General features: G+C 43.7%; 1 protein-coding gene across 1 annotated transcript; it reads right to left on the bottom strand.

Annotated features, from left to right (window-relative positions):
* Positions 1-420: 420 nt before the first annotated feature.
* SAMD13 (sterile alpha motif domain containing 13) lies at positions 421-12,857 on the bottom strand. Its single transcript, XM_072867528.1, has 4 exons — positions 12,709-12,857; positions 11,222-11,306; positions 7,063-7,174; positions 421-1,663 (listed from the first exon to the last, which is right to left on the bottom strand). The coding sequence occupies exons 2-4, from the start codon at positions 11,272-11,274 to the stop codon at positions 1,520-1,522; spliced, it is 309 nt and encodes a 102-aa protein (XP_072723629.1). The 5' UTR covers positions 11,275-11,306; positions 12,709-12,857; the 3' UTR covers positions 421-1,519.
* Between the last annotated feature and the right edge of the window lie 5,920 nt (positions 12,858-18,777).

The following is an 18,777-nucleotide window of genomic DNA, read 5'->3' as shown; positions in this document are numbered from 1 at the left end:
TTCACCACGCTCTCCTGCTTATTTTCTTCTTCCCAGTTCCTTTGCTGAGCCTCACTGATGCAACCCCACATCCGGGGGGATTACCCAATTCTGGGCGTAATCACAAAGCTCTCTGGGCCAGAGAAGATGGTGAGTCCAGACGGCGCTTAGCACTATCTGTGGGCTATCTCCCAGGTGTTCTGGGGTAAATCACCCTGCTGTAGCACGGCCAGCACAGTGCCTCTGTACCACTGACAGCTCTAGAAAGTGGTAAGAAGCACAGATGTTACTGGTGAACTGTGACCAGGGCTTCAAATTCTCTCCTTCAGCAGTATACAACACTAGATAAGAAAAAGCAAAAATAATGAAATCTTTAAATATCTTGGTAGGTGGTGTTAAAAGTAATCACAAGGACATAGAATATTAAGTAGGTTTTGGTACCTTTTTAATGGGAAAAATGGAGAAAAACAGGAGCTCCAATATACCACAACAAAGAAACAGAGGAAGGAAAAGATCTGTAAAGTAAACTGAATCCAAACATAAGCAATGCTTTATTGGGATATAGCAAGCAACCTATCAAATAGGGAACTGGTACAAACAGATTGAACAAGACTCTCTTTTAACAGAGATGTATGGTGACGAGACAGCTTCTTTCAGTTTTTAAAACAAGTATTCAAACTGTTAAGTAAAGCATTAAAAAAAAATCAACCATTACAACACCAATGACAGACAATATTTAAAATGTGCAGAATTTTACTCTTTTTACAAATTTCTGCATAACATTAGAAAACAAGTTATCATAAATTAAAAAAAGGAATAAAATGAAGATTTTTTTGTTTTGCAAAGCAACACAAACTTTTTAAAACCAACTATACTTTACATAGAACTACTATTAAAAACAGGTGAAAACAAGCTGAAAATTTAAAGGACAGCAAAAAATACACAACCCAGCAACACCTTCTGCTATCGAAGGGGTTATGTTAGTTGTATGTACAGCTTTAAACATTGCAGCATACCATGAGTAAACCTTAATAAGGTCAAAATAGGACCCTCTGCAAAAAAGGGTGAGTTGGCAAGTGTCAGTCCCATCCTAAAATTATAAGTAGTAATTTCAGTAGGTCTTTAATGTAAACCAAAACCTACTTTAATTGGTTTCTCTCTCCCAAAGATGCATGTAAACTTCATTTGGGTTTGGTTTTTTTTTTGGTATTTTAATTCATGAAATCAAGAACATGTCTGGCTCAAAAATGAGAATGACATACCTCCCTTTTGTTCTGGATACAGTGATGTAGCTATCTCAACATGCTCACTGACAATTCCTAAAAGAGAAAATCATTATGTACTATGTAAAAAATACACACCACCTCTCTCAGTTCAGACTCAGTATATAGTATATTGCCAACTCTATCCAATAGGATATATATTGTAATTTGGTTTAAATTCTTAATAGATATATTCTCTCTTTACAAAGTTCCATCACATGAAACCAAATTGCTTATTTATTGTTTGAGGCCCAACATGACCCCAATTAGACAATTCGCTATAAAGAGTTGTTCTTTAGATGTTGTGTCTGTAGAGGTTTTACGTGATATTCATAGATTTTCAGCGCAGGCCCCAGTTTTAATGAAAGTCCAGTCAGTACATCATTTCTTGTCATCAACAGTAATGATTTGCCATCAATTTCCTATAAGAAGAATTAAAGAGTTGATAAAGACAGGTACAAATCTAACAGATGAGAACAGTCATGCAACAAATGGAAGAGGATCTGCAGAGGACCAACGAGAGAAGAAATAGTAGCCTTTATTTTCCTGAAACTATGTTTATAGCTGCTAAATTCTGCTGTCTGCTTTTCAAGTGCTCACCTGTGCTTACTAAGGCATAAATACTATTCAGTCAAGCACAAAACCCAAATGAGCCTAATTTCAAAATTCCCTCCTTGTAAATCTGTTTCAAATTAATAGGTATATGTGCAGATTGCCTAATTATCAGCCATTAAGGGAAGGATACTCTTAAGAAGAAGGCTTATGAAGTGCATTTCAGAGGAATTACCATTGACAGTGATATGCAAGTTTGGACTAGTCGGTATCTGCTAATAACTTCAGGTGCCTTCTTTAAAAGGCCAACCTTCCCAAGCTTCCTGTGGGAGAAGAACCGCCTTCCCCCCCTCCCACCCCCCCCCCAAAAAAAACCCCCCGCAAACAACAAAAAAACCCCACCCACCAAAACTCCTGCAATCAGAAATTTTAGAAGGGCCTAACTGTGGACCTCAACACTTTGAGAGAACTTCTCTTCCTCCACTTACAATGGAAGAGGCTAAAAGTGGCAACTTCCCGGCTTAGGTCTCAACAACCTCTACTTGTTCCTGCTTAAAAATTCCCACTTTAAAATCACAGATATTATTTTCTTTTTCCTCTCAAACCTTGGCTGTCTGACCTATTTAGATTAGAAATCCTGTAGGCTTTGGGGTTTTTTCCACCTCAAAACCTTGTTGTATGTTTGAAAACTACCTGTAAATGATTTTTCAAAGGTCAAAATGGAAGAGAAAGAATCCACATCTCTCAACTCCCATCTCTGTTTTAGACATGGGACCATCCTTTTCTTTACACATTCCTACAGCTCAATTGCACTGCACTACTCCAGAAACAGGAGCTACACCTACACAACAATGCATTGACTGGTGTCTCACAACACAGCCAGACCTCCCAAGGTTGTCATAGCCTGAAGAAGTATATAGCCTTATGGCATTCTCCTGCACTGGACTTCACTCTGCTGTTGCATTCTTTTTTATTTTTAATTAAAAAACCCAAACACTTTTAAGTGTTGAATTTGTTATCGATAGCCAACAACCAGTTCAAATGCTTGCAGATATTGTTGTTGTCCAGGATAATATATTGCCAAAATTTTGTATTTTTATAAATATTATGAGCATCAGACATCAATTTATCCCACTGCAGCATCTTCCTTAGAAATATTAAATGTTGTCTTGGAAACGTCAGAGATCCCATCCTCGATTACAACTCAACGTGAAAAGAGGAAGACTTATATTAGAGTTCAGCATGAATTTGTCCAGACTGATCTCTCTTATGATTTGATAAAGTTTATAAATACAAAATACATGGACAAACCACAACATAGTTAAACATCAGCTGAAAGTGGAATTTCTTTAAAAATCTCGCCAAGAGATATAATGGCTAATCCCTCAGATGAGTGCAATGTAACAGTATTTCTAAAAGAAAAGAAGTTTCCAATAACTTTTTACCCAGTTATAGCAGGTGCCTCTTTCCAATTACTGTTGAGAATGTTAATGGTTGAAACCAGTTTCTATGCTCTCTTTTCCATTCGTCACAATTCTTTCTGTGGGAATTTTGACACCAGTGAGTATTTTGCTCATTGCTATGATCAATCTGAAGTTGCCTTTTCTGCTGCTGTTCAACAATGCTATGGAGGAAGAACAGCTTCCAGCTTCGTAAGATCCAAATTAAGTAAATCCAGTACCTGGAACTGGAGAAACTCCAAGAATAGGAAAAAAGTATCTATTCCTTTCCTTACTTCTTCCACAGGGTTCCCCGTGGATTCTAGAAACATTGGTAACTACTAAGGCTTTCATTGAATAGAAAACTGATTCTCTAAATGCATTTGGGTAGAAATGAGTTATTATGTGTTCAGAATTCAAGTGTTTTGTATATTTGTGTGTATTGTAAGCTTTACCTCTTCCACTTCTTTTTAGTTTTCCACTTAAACCTGCTTCTGTAGATTTGTCATAGTTGTCTGGTTTTTGGCACCAGGTAAGATTTTGTATGCTTTGGTGACTTCTCTGAATTTCTTCTTTGCTGCTTCTCTATTTTCTGGATTTTTTTCAGGATGCAACTTCAATGCCAGCTTTCGGTATGCCTTTTTAATGTCATCTGCAGGAGCACCCCTCTGCACAACTAGAGCTAATAGTAATTCCTCACTGCACCAGGATGAGCTCAGCAGCAATAGCGTATTGTCTTCAGCAAATAACCAGTGGACCAGTTAAGCTTCAAGTCCTCCCAGCACTCTTTCTGCTCTTTCTCCAAGTGACTGAGAACTGCAAGGTTTTACAGTACAGCTAACACAAAAGCATGGCAGCCACCATGCCTGTGTGCTCCTCCATGCCATGGCTCTGCTAGAAAGCAGCAGTGGACACAAGCTAGCATCAAGCCCGTTTCCCTTCTGGTAAGGCATTGCAGCGAGGACAGCAAACTACCATTGGGTTATTCAGGCTTACCTGGCTATTGCAATACTAATAGTTAAGAAGCCACATGGGCAATAATGGTCAGGCATAGCACTAGCATGTCTCAAGACATGGCAAACAGCTTCAGTCTTCTAGTGAGCCACAGGCTCCTGTGCTCCCAGGGCTCCTAGAGAAAGCTCAGCCACGTACTGGCAGGCAGCAGTTCTTTGAAGGTGTTCACACCCTCATCCTGCATCTGGTCTGCCTCTCTCTTTAGTTATCCTGTGCCCCAACTTCTTGGCTTGACTGATTTGCTTGCTGATGTTATGGTTTTTTGTTATTGGGCAACATCTTTCAGTTGAATCTGTTTTCATCAGCGAGCATTTTTGACTTGCTGACATCAGTGGAACTCCAAGAAGGAATAATGTATAATCATCATACAATCATCACTTCTTACCAGCACTTACAATATCGTTTTAATAAAACATACTGCAGTCCTTAAAATGTCTTCTCATTTTCCTTAAAATGTTGTAAGAAAAATTCAGGTCTTCAAAATTCTTTGAGTCACTTGCTTTGGTGAGTCCAGATGTATTCAGATTCATCAAAAGAAATTGTGGACTCAGTTACTGTTGTGTAAAAGCTGAATGTAATAATAGATCTCATTATTACATTCTGGGCTATGGACGTTTTGTAAGGAAACCATTGTGCTACCCCTACTGAAGCAGTTCAGTGGAAAACAATTTCCCAGTGTTGTAGGTGAAATGGAATACTTTACCATTTACAACCTCATTCCCCTTCCAGCACATATTCAGGGCAGGAGCAGATCAAATGAATTTAGGTTTCTGCGGCCTAGGCAAGCTGCAGTACAAATGGCAGAGTAAAACAGAGATGGCCAGAGCTTCAGCTGCACACTTGGTCACTCTATAGACAGAGGATGGCTAAGGGTTCAAACTCCCATACTGACTGCACTGCCATACCTGGAAGGCATGGGAGATCCTGGTAACAAATACCATAAGTACAGAGTTAAAGTTCGTGGTGAGTAAACAGTGTAGAGGAAACAGACCACCACCACTGGTAAGAGGTTAGGGACAAGGTTGTTCCTGGTGCAGACAGGGAACGGGCTGGCAGAGCTGGCACAGAGAACCAGGCACTTGTTGCCCCTCGTGCTGCTAAGGGAATGGAGGGGGAAGGAAGTGGCAATGACTTCTGCTGTGAGCGTCCGTCCCACATCTCCTGGCCGTATCTTGACAGCAGCTGTCAGCCTCTCTCCCCAAGGGTCTGGCATGAAGTGAAGTTGGCAGCAGAATCACAGCCACATTTCTGCCCATGGCTATCCTAGCAGAGCCCTGGCAACACATTGCTAAAAAGCAGCTTACTTCAGCTATCCTCCTGAAGCCACTAACCCTCGCTGCAGAATACTAATAAAATCTTTACACTCTACTTCTATGCTGCTTTCCATCAGGCTGTTGCAAATTGCTTTGCCAAAACTCATGAGTTAGCCTCACCTTGCTGCTGCAAGACCAGTAGTAATTACTGCAGTATTATTGACAAGCCAACTGAAGTGCAGAGAGGTTAAGGTATTTGATGAAAGTCAGAGATATCTGTCAGTATAAGGAAAAAACCCAGAGGCCGCAATTACTTTGCCTGTGTGGGTTTTTTAAGCCACATTTCCAGGGCTGTTGAGGAGACATGGATGCTGGTATTAAGGAATGGATACACTTAAACAATTTTTTTGCCTGTTTACCCATCTTCAACTTCTGAAAAATTAGTAGCAGCTGCAGAAAGAGCCTCTCCCTGCACCCTGCCAGAGAATTACCCAACCACCAGGCTTTTCACCCCCAAGAACAAGGAGCTAAATTTAGATACTCTGTTATACTCATCAGTTACAACCAGATGGGATTTCACTGTCCAGGTGCTGAAGGTCGGCAAGATTAACCTGACCAACAGTAACGTTATTTCACATTAGATGTACAGTTTCGTTGAAAAGCTGCCAATAACTTGCACTATCTCAGTGCCTTGGAAAGTCAAGCCACCTATTCCAATACTAAATACAAGTGTTGGTAACTAATTTCCTGGTAGTCGCACACAAACCTATAGACTTATCAGGAAAGGTGCTGAACTGATAATCTGGAGATGTAAGTTCCTTCTCTATGGAACAGGAGGGCTGTAGGCCAAATAAGACAACTTCCCTATCCTGCCCATTAATACACCTTACCAGTGTGCTGATAGGTGAATTACAAGGGGCCATATGACTGTTAAGCTCTTTGCTGATCAAAACTACCAGAAGAAGCCATCCATTAGCATCAGCAGTTACGAGGCCCAGAGATGAAGACCCAACCTCTTTCCCAGACCGAGTCCTACACACGTGCTGCTCCTGTGCCTAAAAAGATTCTTCCCCTTTATTGCCAACTTGTCCTTTCCCTGTTCACTTGCACTTGCCAAGTTCAATGCAACACAACAGCCCCTTTTTCACCCTAGGTCTTCAAAAGCAGCTTGCTTCTTAGGAGCCCCAGATTTTATAAATACTCATGAGTGTATTTGCACAATACACTAAGGAAGAACGGAATTACCATTCACATTTTAAATAAAAAGATAGCGAAACTGAGTGGTTCTATAAGGACACGGCGTCCAAGCCAGAATATTTGTTTAGATTCCTCACCTTTCAGATGACTGTTTTAAACAAACTCCAACCCATTATCCACACCTTGTAGAACAATATTATTACTCAAAGATCATAGTCCCATGGATTTGCACCCAATGACAGACTCAAATCCCCCCATTAATGTGGGATTTTCACTCCCATTTAACAGCATATAACCAGGTCCATGGCAAAAATGTGCAATGTGAGAAACTGGTGGCAGTCAAAAGGTGTTTCCTAACAGATTTACCTGTTCTTGAAAAGCATTGGCTTGTTCTTCAAATCCAGCTGTTCTGAAATAATTCACAACATCGATAACAGCCCAGTCAGCAGGATCTGGAGGTCTCCCGTTCTCTACTGAACTGCAAAGTGGAAATCCAGACAAGTGATCACTAAATGTGCGCAGAGCGCCTGCTGCTTCTTTGTGCACACCCCATGTACATCCCTTCCTTCCTTGTTCCTCCAGGAAGAGTATCCTTCAACACAACTCCCCTGCCCCGATGCAGAACAGTCACTCCTGTTCTCTTCCATTTCAAAGACATGATGCTAGGGACAACTGAGGTACCTCTCCCTTCAGAAAAGAAGAAAGTATATGAATCTTCACATCGGCCAAAGGTCTTTAGATAAAGGTAGACAAAGACTACCATGACTGAGGTACCAAATCCCTGTCTTTCAAGACTGTAGCTTGTTTTCAGCTACCAAGTACTTATAAAGAATTGCAGTATGTGGATTATTCTTTTCCCAGATGAGACTGTGCTTCATTGTAACGTGGGTAGAAACTACTGGAAACCACCTTTACCTTGCAAAACAAAAAAAAGAGAGGCACCAATGATCGCACCAATTGCTCAATATAGAAAACTGCCCAAAATTGTTTTTGGACTCATCTTTGGACAAATCTATGGACTTTTTAAATAGCTATGAATCTGAGAAAACATCTGTTAAACACAATTGGAATTAATTCCTTCTGTGATTGATTTCAGACAATTGCTTGCCACAGTAGCAAAAACAACCAATCATTCATATTACTATCCTTCTCCTGCATTTCTTATCCTCAACCTGCCATCACCCTATCTCAGATAACCTTTGTGTATCTGCAAATTCTTGGTAAAAAGACACACAGTGAGCTTGATTGCCTTTCCTATAGCAATTTAGGAGGATGAAGAGCAAGACATCAAAAGAAAGAACTTCTTTAACGTGTTTCTCCAACTAGAAGTCCCAAAGTTCATGCCACATTTTCCACTGTTCTGCATGCTTAACCATAGTGCTAATGAAAAATATGAAAAATGTACAGATCAGGGCAGATGTCAGAATCCTGTCCATTTAAGGACTGAAGCTTAGAGGCAGGACTTTGATTTTCAACAGCACCAGCTGGAAAAGAAACACAGATTATACCCTCCTGACAGCACTTTTGTTCTGTCCTTCGAATTTTTCTTTTTCAACTGTTACCACCTCTGTCGTGCCTAGACTTGTATATCTTTCAGCAAAATAACTGAGTGAATCAAGAGCCAACCATTTTTCCAACCAGCCATGAAGAGAAGTGAACAGAATCACATATAGTGCCTCCCATCACTGTTTCTACAACATCCCAATTTCTACAACTAGCTGAGCCCTGGGAAGGAGGGCTCGTGAACACAATGATTTTCGCTTCTCCTCTAACTCTTGGAATGTACCTGTCAACAGGACAACAAAATTCTGGCCCTAGAGACTCACTACAACCTCGATATCACACTGTTTGCTGCACTTGGCATCTAAAAGCAGTTTCTTTCACTTATCACATGGAATATACACATATCTCAGAGCAATGAGTAAAGGGCCAGAGTGTCTTCCTTTTGCTCATCAAGTAATGACTTACTTCATGAATCGCTTCACTGATTGTGATTACATAGAAAGGCAACACTCAGCAAAATTGAAAATGAGACTATCTGGCCTTATCAGAGCTGCACTTTTTTTTTTTTTTTAATCAAAGAATGCCTTTCAATTAAGATTGTTGGTGTTGTGCACATTCTGAGGCTTAAGTAGTAAAATGTGAAAAGCACCACAAAACCTACACATATTTGTAAAAGCAGCATTTGAAGAATTATATTTAAATCTTTGCATTTTCCCTAAGACATAGACTATCACTTTCAATGACTCATCTTCTACTTAAAAATAAACAAACAAAACCCCAACAACTCAATATTCTAAAAAAACATAATAAATCTTAAAATATATTGAATTTAGTTCTTCCTAAACAGCAAATAAAAGATTCAATCTGTAAAAATACCTCCTAACTGTATTTTTCTTACTTCCCAAAACACTTTAATTTCAAACTAAATATGGTCCCACAATTTTGTATTTCAGCCCAGGTGCATTAGTTGTTCCTGTAGCTCTTCTTTTACTGCTAGGGAACTACAACTTGGTCCAGCCCCATCCCAGGCCCAACTGCAAGGACTTCAGAGGCTCTACCTTAGTCATTAACTAATCACAGGAAATGCAAGTTCCTGCCCCAAGGAATAGCATCATGCTGGACCTCAAGTGGAGCCAATTTCCACAGCTACAGCTGCAGAAGACTCAACAGCATGTGGCAGACTGCTGGAGGCTGGCTGGATTTTAACCCATCTACCCACACAGATGCTCATTTGGCTTCTAGACTTTAACAGTATCCTCCTTGCCCTGCTGTTGCACATGGCTCTATTCTTTAGACAAGAAAAGGGAATATGTAACAGCCATGGCTTAGCCGTATACCGGTTTATGCCAGACATCCTGGATGCTGTAAAATCTTAAGAGGACTGGCATTTTAGGCTTTGTAACAAGATACTAGTTGCACTGACAATGAATAAAGATTATGCTTGTCTGCTTTTCGCCACTGTCCCTGTGCCTTTATTGCCATCATGTGGCAGAAGCAGCAAGGCCTGAAAGGACATAGCTGTGAACAAACAGATTTTATCCAAGCTATTTATAACCACTTCAAGAAAGTGCCAAATACTTCCTTTGTAGATATGCGCACATACATACTGCATACATTAATTTAGAAACCACAGCTCCTGATCAGTTTAATTACAATCCCTATCAGTTTTAAAAAGCCACCTTCCCAATTAGTAGTCGAGCCTTTATCACCTAAGCCTCAGGGGAAAATTATTAAATGCAAACTATCCTTGCTTTGACTGCCTCCCTTCTCCCCCCACTGCAGAGCCCTCATTGTAGAAGCAAGACTGCCAGCTGAAGGTGGCTTCTGAGGGACATACGTGGTATAATCTATTCATAGTTGCCAAATAGGGAAATGCATTTTATGTTGGTGTGGTGTAACCAATGTCTCAAGTGAAGGGGAAGCATGCTGATTTTAATAGCTGCCATCAGATCCTTCGATGCTGTGTCATAATCAGGTCTTTTATCAGCATTCTGAAGTGACCATTATTATTTATATTACTCTAGTGCCTGGGAGCCTAAGCATTGTCAAGTTTTCTGGTAAGGCTTATGGAAAAGAGATCTGAAGGAGAAGAATGAGGTGCAGCTTTGCAGAAGTATTGCAGTTTGAGAGGACACACTAAGGACTCTCTCTAGTACCTTTCATTGTGTGTGTGGTTTTTTTTAATATCTATGTATGTATGTATCTATCTCAGCCTATATATTCTATAACCCTTCTATAACCTTAAAGCAGCAAGGCCAGATTTTTCCAAACTCCACTTCTCAGATCATAACTTCATTCAGAATTGCTAGTCCTACTCTAAGAATTGCTGACCTTTAAGGATACGGAAATGCCTCCGAAACAGTTCCTATCCCTTAGCCTGCAGTCTACCACACCAAATAAAATTGTAGAGCAGTGCACACCATGTCTCTGTGTTATTCCCATCCTAGGTCTGAAGTAAAAACCCAGCAGTTTAAGGCTTCTCCAGCAAACAGCTTAAAATATCTGTTCCAGAAGAGAACTGAAACCAAAGACATATGATGCTGCTGCTACTGCTTCTCAGGTCTAGATGGCTGGACAGTCAGCAGAGAAGGGCATACGTCTTGCTGAAAGAGACAGAAAGGAGACTTCCACATAGGACACTTCTCGCCACCAGGCACGGGTTCTGCAAGAGCCACTAGCAGACAGGTGAGCAGAGGAAGAGTATTGGTTACAGTGCCACCACTTGCTTTAGTCTGTTTGAGAAGAGAAATCAATAGAGAAAGGTATACCCCTAACTTAACTTACTAGCTTCTGCATCTTGCGTTTGCTATACAGTCCTCCCGCATATCACACTTAATCAATTCAGTGCCCGAGACTCTTCAATTTCAAAGTTGAAATACAATAAAAGTAATTGAGAACAGGGAAGGTTTGAAACAAGCAAAGATAGAGGTGCCCACCCTTGCCAACCACATTAAGTCAAAGGAAAACTACAGTCAAAATCCATGTGCTGTTTACATAAACTGAACGCTACGGATTCACTTACTTTTTGACATCCAGAGAGCCATTTTCCTTGTTTTCCATGTCAACAGTTAGCATGGGGAGGATAGAGGTTTCTTTTACTTCAGCAACTGATCAATAGGGGGGAAAAAAAGCTGTGTTTAATCACTGGTAGTATGAAAAGAGCAACATAATGTAACAAAAACAAGCATTCTACAGGGACACCACCATGTTTCCACCCGAGAGAAAAGGTGCTGTCAAAGACTGCTTTCCTCAGAAGCCTGGGAAAGCTGGTAATAGCTAGTGAACTAGGAAAAGTTGACCTGTGCTTCAAAGACAAGAAATATTTCATGCCTGAAAATCAAGGAAGGTAATGTTACATTTGCTCCTTTTTGAAACTAATAAAATTTTGATCAAACTATATATTCATGCACATAGAGATTGACCTGCAATACATAGCTAGATATCAAGAGGGCTTATTATGCCTTCAGTCACCCTGCTATACAGAGGATCCAAACAGCCATACGATCTTATCCCTAGTGAGGTTTTGAAATCCATAGCCTTGTTTTACAAATAGGGAATCTGGGATGCAGATGAGCACAAAGTGACTTACACCCAACTCACACATAAAGCTGGTAAGCAGAGTTACTAACTGAGCCCCAAACTCCTGAGGCCTAAATCAGTATCTTATCTATAAGACCATCCTTCCTGCACTAGCACAGCTTCTTCTATAGGTATGGTATATGGAACTCTGAAAAGGAAAGGAGCATACGAAGGACACAGGAGAAAACCCCGTTTGTTTCCCTCCTCGCAGCATGCTGGATTACTTTCACCACACAGCTTTTCCCACCACAGAACATGCAGAAATGACCGGAGCCTTTTCTTTCTGTTCTCAAATAAGCCATTTCTATTTCAGAGAGCACCAAAGAACTGACCAAGGACTCAGGATGTTCTTGCTGTAGCATTAATGGATGCCAGTGAAATGTCACAGAGCTCTGGGAAGTACAGAATAGGGAAATCACGCTCTGCAGCTAAAACTTTGCAAAAATAGAGGATAGCAATTAATACTGCTGTTTGAAAAAAAGACCCTTTATTATACAGCTAGCAGCATGGAAAGCACCAAGAAAGCAGTAACAAACTAATCGAAAAGATGCTTCTTCCTGTACCGCTGACCAAATAACTCAACGCATTCCCTCAAATCACTTCTTGGTTCACCTGAGGTGACTGCAAAACGACAACCGCACCAGCCTGTCTGCGGAAGGTCCCCTCGCCCCGGCCGCGCAGGACCCGGCAGCCACCCGGGCTCGGGGCAGGGCACCTTCCGCGGAGCCCACGGCCCCGCGCAGCCACCCGGGCGTGGGGGGCCCCCGGGGCTCCCCTTCCCCCGCGGCGGGCGAGGAGACGGCTCCGCCGGGACTGTGTGACACGCGTTCACCATTTTACAAGCATCTCCGAAACCGTTCGCCAGGCAGCACTGCACCACATTGTCATTTTTTGGCTGGGGGTGGGGGGAAGTAAGACAGAAAAACCTACCTACGAGCAACTAAACCAAAGCATTGCTACAGGCTGCTCCGGAGCGGCGGAGCCCCCGGCTCCCGCCCCCCCCGCCGGCAGCGGGGCGCTCTGAGGCGGCTCAGTTTGACACCGGGCAGCAGCCCCGCCTGGCTCCCGGCCCGCGTGACGCGGCCGCCACACACGGCCCGCACCAACCGCCGCCCGCGTCATGGCGGCCGTTTTAAAGGCGCAGCGCTGCGCCGCCCCCCCCGCTCTCCCCGCCGTCAGGGGCCCGCGGCGCCGCGGGGTCCCCCCGCCGGCCGCCCCCTTCCTCGCAAGCGCCCGCACCGCGCAGCCTCGGGAGGGCACCCGGGAAGTTTGTGGGCGAGCGGGACCGGCGCCTCCGGGGAGCGGCTTCCCTCCGGCAGCGCTTACCTGCGGGGGAGCCGCGGGCAGGGCGGCGGCGGCGGCGGCGGAGCGCTGCGGGCACGGGCGGCTGCAAGCCCGCCCGCGGCACACGGCCGGAGAGGAGCACTCAATGCAAGATTCATGACCCGAGTTTCTTGGGACCTCCTTGTAAACATTTCTACTCCTCCTACCAAATGGGGTGTATGTAGTAACGGTAAGAGCGGGGGAAAGGGAAAAAACCCGCAGATATTTTTTGAAGGATGCAGTAGCTTATCGAGGCAATTTTACACAAAGTGGGAAATAGGAACAGCCAGATTTCGGAAAATTGATAAAGTTACATAAAATGCATTTCTAGAATGAGTTCATCAACTCGCAGGTGAACAGTAGACACTTGGCTTTCTCTGGAACTGGAGCATCGGCAGGCTCAGGGTGACGGGAAAGAGGAGTGACTAGGGACAGCACAACCGTGCCACCACCACCGTGCCACCGCCGGGACCGGGGGAAGAGAGGAGATGGAGACAGCAATTCCTGGGGACAGCTACGTCTCTTATTTGTGTGAGCACCATACCTTATTTCACAAGGAGACCCACAGATACCCATGGGATTCGCTGTACTGCAAGGTACAACTCAAAGTGCCCACAAATGACTAAGTCTGGATCACTGGCAATAAAATCTCACCCGCAGAGATGAATACAAATGTTGGCAAGTTTCTCCAGCAATTGCACTTTTTTTTTCTTTATTACACTAATTTTTGTTTTCTTCTTCCAAATGTCCCTTGATTCAGGATGTTTCTAATGGTTTTCAAGTGTTACATGGATGGCACGTTGTCAGTGCTAGGGAAATTAAGCAAACAATACCGGCTAACCAACACACCCTGCCTTCCCCGCAGCCGGGCATGCAGACTTCCCCTCAGCACCAAGGCTGCGTCCCAACCACAACTCAGATGCAGTGACCTTTTGACCATCCGTAACAGTCTGGGGTAGTACAAATTTGTGGGATGTTTTACTTGGAGAATTTCCTTCTGAGTCAAACCACTCAAATTACACCCCTGCTGTTCGCTGGGAGGCAAGGGGGACATTCCAAGCTACCTGGGGATTCGTACAGAACCAACTGGTGACTTCAGCCTGATTTCTGCAGGGCAAGTCACGGCTCCACTACACGAGTGCCCCAGCCGGCACTGACAAGCAGAGCCTGCTGGCCAGCAGAGCGGGCGCGCTGGGCTGTCCCAGGCACTGTGCATCTGTCTCACTCCCAGAAGAAGCTTACTGCATCCTGGCTGCACTTGTGAACAGAGATCTGAGCCACCTAACTGCTAACCAGACACAGTTACAAGCACTAAAATCACAGGGAAAGTGCACTTTTGTGCAAAGGACTGTGGACGTGACTTCCCCAACCATGTCATTTTGCCTGACTCACATGCTGCCAAATAAGTAACCAAAGCTCGCAAAAACTATGCAAATAATGGGACTCGAATATCAATAGGATTGTGGAGAACAGAGAGCAGTGGGAGTCCTCACTGCTTTGGATTTTAAATAAATGCAGATAAACAAGTTAAATAGAGTATTAAAGATACTGCACCCTAAAGAAAACCCTCTTTACTTCACATCCCAAAGCGTACTGTAAAATGTGGCATATTTGTGTTGGACAAGTAAGCCGTGCAAGGCAATTCGTTTTTGTCTCTGAAGAAATAAGCATTCTAAATGAGGCCATAATGAGTTTTCTGCATCAGCTGGTTTCTAACTTTGGTAATGAGTTGACATTTGAGGATACAAATATAAACCAGCTATTTCACTCATACTCTCCCCTTCCTTCCATCATGTTCAATTAATCCTTAGAGTATTCGAAGTGAGGCTCACACAGTGCATGCATTCCTTCTAAAAGACCTTGAACAGCAGAGAAAGGAATTTTAAGAAAACGGGCTGTGGGAAAATTCAATGTGGAATATGATCTGTGGTTTGTATTTTCATTCATTGGGGTAAGGTAATTTAATTAAAACGAGATTATGTCTGGAGGGAGACAAAGCGGGGAAGTGAATTAGACTTTTGTTTGACTATTTGCATCCCGCTTCTGGCAAAAAAACGTTTCCAGGCCTCGTAGGGAACAAAGCGAGACCAGGGTTGGTAGATCCAGGTTAAGGGGTCAGCCCTGTGTGTTTCTGAACTTCTGCTGTTGCACAAGGAGAAACACGCAGAAGTCAGTGTAGATATCGGACACCAATTGACCCTGTTTTCTGGGTATTAGAAAATGCCAGTTTTCTACTGCAAAGCTATTTTTTTTTGTCCCTGGAAGTGACAGCAGTCCATGAAGACAAAATGCATCATGCGTGTGGCAAAGGAGAGCGTAGCACCCTGTCAGCTGTGCAGTGGGTGCCAAATGTCAGCTCCCCCAGGGCAAAGTAAAGCCCTGTAAACCTCTCTTATTCCAGTGTCCTGGGTAAAAACATGGTTAAACATGTTCATAGGGAAAGTTGAGTGAGAAAACAATGAAGGACTTTCATGGTTTCCCGTGGAGGGAAGCTAGGAAAGCTCCTCTGCCTTACGCAGAGTAGAATGGATAAAATACATACTACTTTGTCAACAACGACTGAAGGTTTCGCAGTCACCCCCGGGCACAAAGGCAGGCGCTAGGTGCTCACCGGCGGGCTGCGGAGGGCCAGCCCCGCGCACGACGCGCCCGCTCAGCCGCCCTGGGCGCGAGGCGGCAGTAACGGCCGGCGGGACCGTTACCGCCCGCGCGCCGCCCCGCCAATAGCCGCCAGCCTGGCAGCCGCGGGGCCTGCTGGGAACTGAAGTCCCGCAGGGGGCCGCCCGGCAGCGCTCCCGCAGGCACGCGCTCCCGCAGGCACGCGCACCCGCAGGCATGCGCAGCGGCTCGGCTGCGCGCCGGCCCTCGTCCCGCAGGCAGCGGTCGTGAGCAGGCCGGGATGTGGCTTTCGAAGCAGCTAGCTGCCGTTGCTGACTGAACTACAGCGTGGAATAAACGCTGGAAGGTGCTACGCTTTTCCTCTGGGTGTTCGGGGAGACATTTCGGGGCTGGCGTTGATTATTTGTGGTCCCTGGCGGCCAGATTGGAAATGCTGCTCACCGTGAGGAAGAAAGTAATCCAGAGATAGCCAAAATGCTGAGGGGTTTCATCCAAACGTGATTAGCGACCAAAAATCATCAGCTCCTCTTAACGTGCAGCACTGGGGGCAGGGGAAACGAACAGGGGACACAGGCTGTTTTTAAGTAATTCTTGTCGCAGATGTGGAAGTGGCACAGGTTGAAGATGACTGCTTGCCACCCAAACTGAATTAATTTATAGCTATTTCCAGTCTATTAATAACAGTAGTCTAAAAATCCCTTTTGCATCATTTCCTTCCTAGCGATGCAGGACTAAAAAGGGACCTTCCAGGCCCTGGAGTTTGATCTCCTGCCATCACAGGCAAACCCTCACATAACCACATCCGCATCTAGCACTGTTTTTGAGCCCATAAGGAATCTCAACCCTGCTCTGCCAGTCAGAAAGCCTGTGTCAGGCTCCCTTTACTGGTGGTTAAGAACGTTTAATTTACAACTTGAAAAATACATGAGCAGTTTGCACCTATTTATTCCTGTAGTAATATTGTTTAGTTTAATAGTTGACTTCTCTGTTTCTCTGGTATTTACTTGCTCATATAGACTCAGCTGTCTGAATGACCATAGCCCTTTTAGACTCTCTCTGTAATAAGCTGCATCTTCTTAGCTCATTCCCCTTTCCTCTTCGTGTACATTCGCCTCCCAGGAGCAGGCATTTGGAGCTGCACCCTGGGGTGCAGCTGGGTCTCAGCAGTACCTTCTACCTTCCCTGTCTGCTCTGAATAGCCCCTAGCTCCACACTACGCTTATGGAGATCTTTTATCACACCTGTATGGCACTGGTGATTTTAGACATCCCAGGATTGGTAAGTACCTCAGGGTCTTTTCCACAGTCTCTGGCAATTACTGTACACCCAGAAAGAGGCAAAATCCCTGTTACTGGTCCAGGTTGCACCTTTCCAACACTTTCTGTACGCTCAGAAAACTGTCTTTCCCTCAGTTAAGGTCTTTTCCACTCCAGTCCATATTCTTTCTAGTTTGCTTGAATAGAATTTTGCCACTTACCTTGCTCCACAGCATTGACAGCTTAATACCCATTGTCCTGCTCTCTACTTAGGCATTGCATAGAGGAAGGAGGGACAGTTCCCAGCAAGGTACTCCAGTCCGCCCATGGAGCCCAGCAGTGAAGCTCCTCTCTGATTCCTGCCTTGGCCAGGAAGGTCACCCAAAAGCCATCCTGTATCTTCTTCACAGCCCCCTTCAGACCTGCCAGGGTTTTCTGCACAGCTGAGCATTGTCATGTTGCTCTGAAGTTCTGCATAAAGCCTAGACAAAAGGCCAAAGGTAGCATTGGTGTAAAGCAGGTGTGGAGGGAAGGAAGGCAGAAAACCTGTGGCAAGAGTACAGCAGAGAGACTTGTACCAGCCTGGCATTCATTTCTAAGGCAACTAAATTGAAGTGCATGTTTAAGTACTAGGTCAGAGCACAAGAGCCAGTCAGCCTCGATTTATATTCCATGCAGTTACCTGGGTACACTCTTATAAGGTAAAAGACAGGGTCCACAGATGTGCAAAAACTTTTGTAAAAGCTCTGGGCTTCAGGATCAACGCATGGGTTAAGAGCTCTGCAGCAGCACAGTGCCGAATCAGCAACACAGCTCCCTTGCTGCAAGCCTGGAGGGGAGGAGCACTGCTCAGATTTACTGACAAGGCAGTAATTAACAGGATGGCAAAGACCCTCTGTTTTGTCCTGATGGGGAGTCCCTTAAATCTTTGCTTTAGTATGCTAAGGTCCTTTTTACACAATAAGCATTATCCAACCTTTTTTTTGTAATCATAGGGATCTCCAGTAAGATAACTAGATTTGCACCCTCTTCACTAAGTGAAGAGGCTAAAAATGAATGTGTACAGCAGCTGACTACAGTGCAAGGCCAGTGGTACCTTTCTGCTTTTGCTTCCTCTGGTGTCCAAGACTGAATTGCTTAAATAAATCTTCCTGCACGTGAATTATATCCACTTCACTGAGAATTTCCTGCCCTACTTATTTTGTTGTGCTCCTTGTTATTCTGGTAATTGCTTTATATTTAATAAAGCTATGGTCCAGACTTAAACTCTTGTCATTTTAAAGCTTATACTTAAAAAAAAAAAAAAAATCACTGTATAAAACACAACTCTGCCCATACTAGCAGTAGTAACCTGCCACATATTTGCCTAGCTTGTGATAATGTAGCAAGAAGCTTATAAAAAGTATTCATATGAAATACCAACATTGTAAAACAGAACCCAGCCTAATGAAAATATTTTACATAAATATGGCTCAGACATCTCGGTGAAATAGCTGTTAAATCTATGGGAAATCTGAAAGGTAGCACTTTGGTTGTATGAAGTGAGGCAAATGAAAAAGCACAACATGCTGATGCACTCAGGAATAGAAAAACAGTTATAGACAGAAAAATGTCAATAAAACACAAGAAAATATCTCAACTATGTTTCAAACACTGCATTAAGAAATTAGTGCTAGTTTTTTTCCCACTTTGCTGGGAAGCTTTTTTTCCTAGGAGCAAAGAACTGTCTATCAGTGAAATACCGTCAAAAGCCTGATGTCAATGCCTTGGTGGCCCAGTGACCCACTTGGTGACTAGTGGT

Source organism: Ciconia boyciana, chromosome 7, assembly GCF_034638445.1.
Source record: "Ciconia boyciana chromosome 7, ASM3463844v1, whole genome shotgun sequence".
NCBI classification, from domain to species: Eukaryota; Metazoa; Chordata; class Aves; order Ciconiiformes; family Ciconiidae; genus Ciconia; species Ciconia boyciana.
Note: the sequence above shows the minus strand (reverse complement) of the source record. Positions and strands in the feature narration are given on the sequence as shown.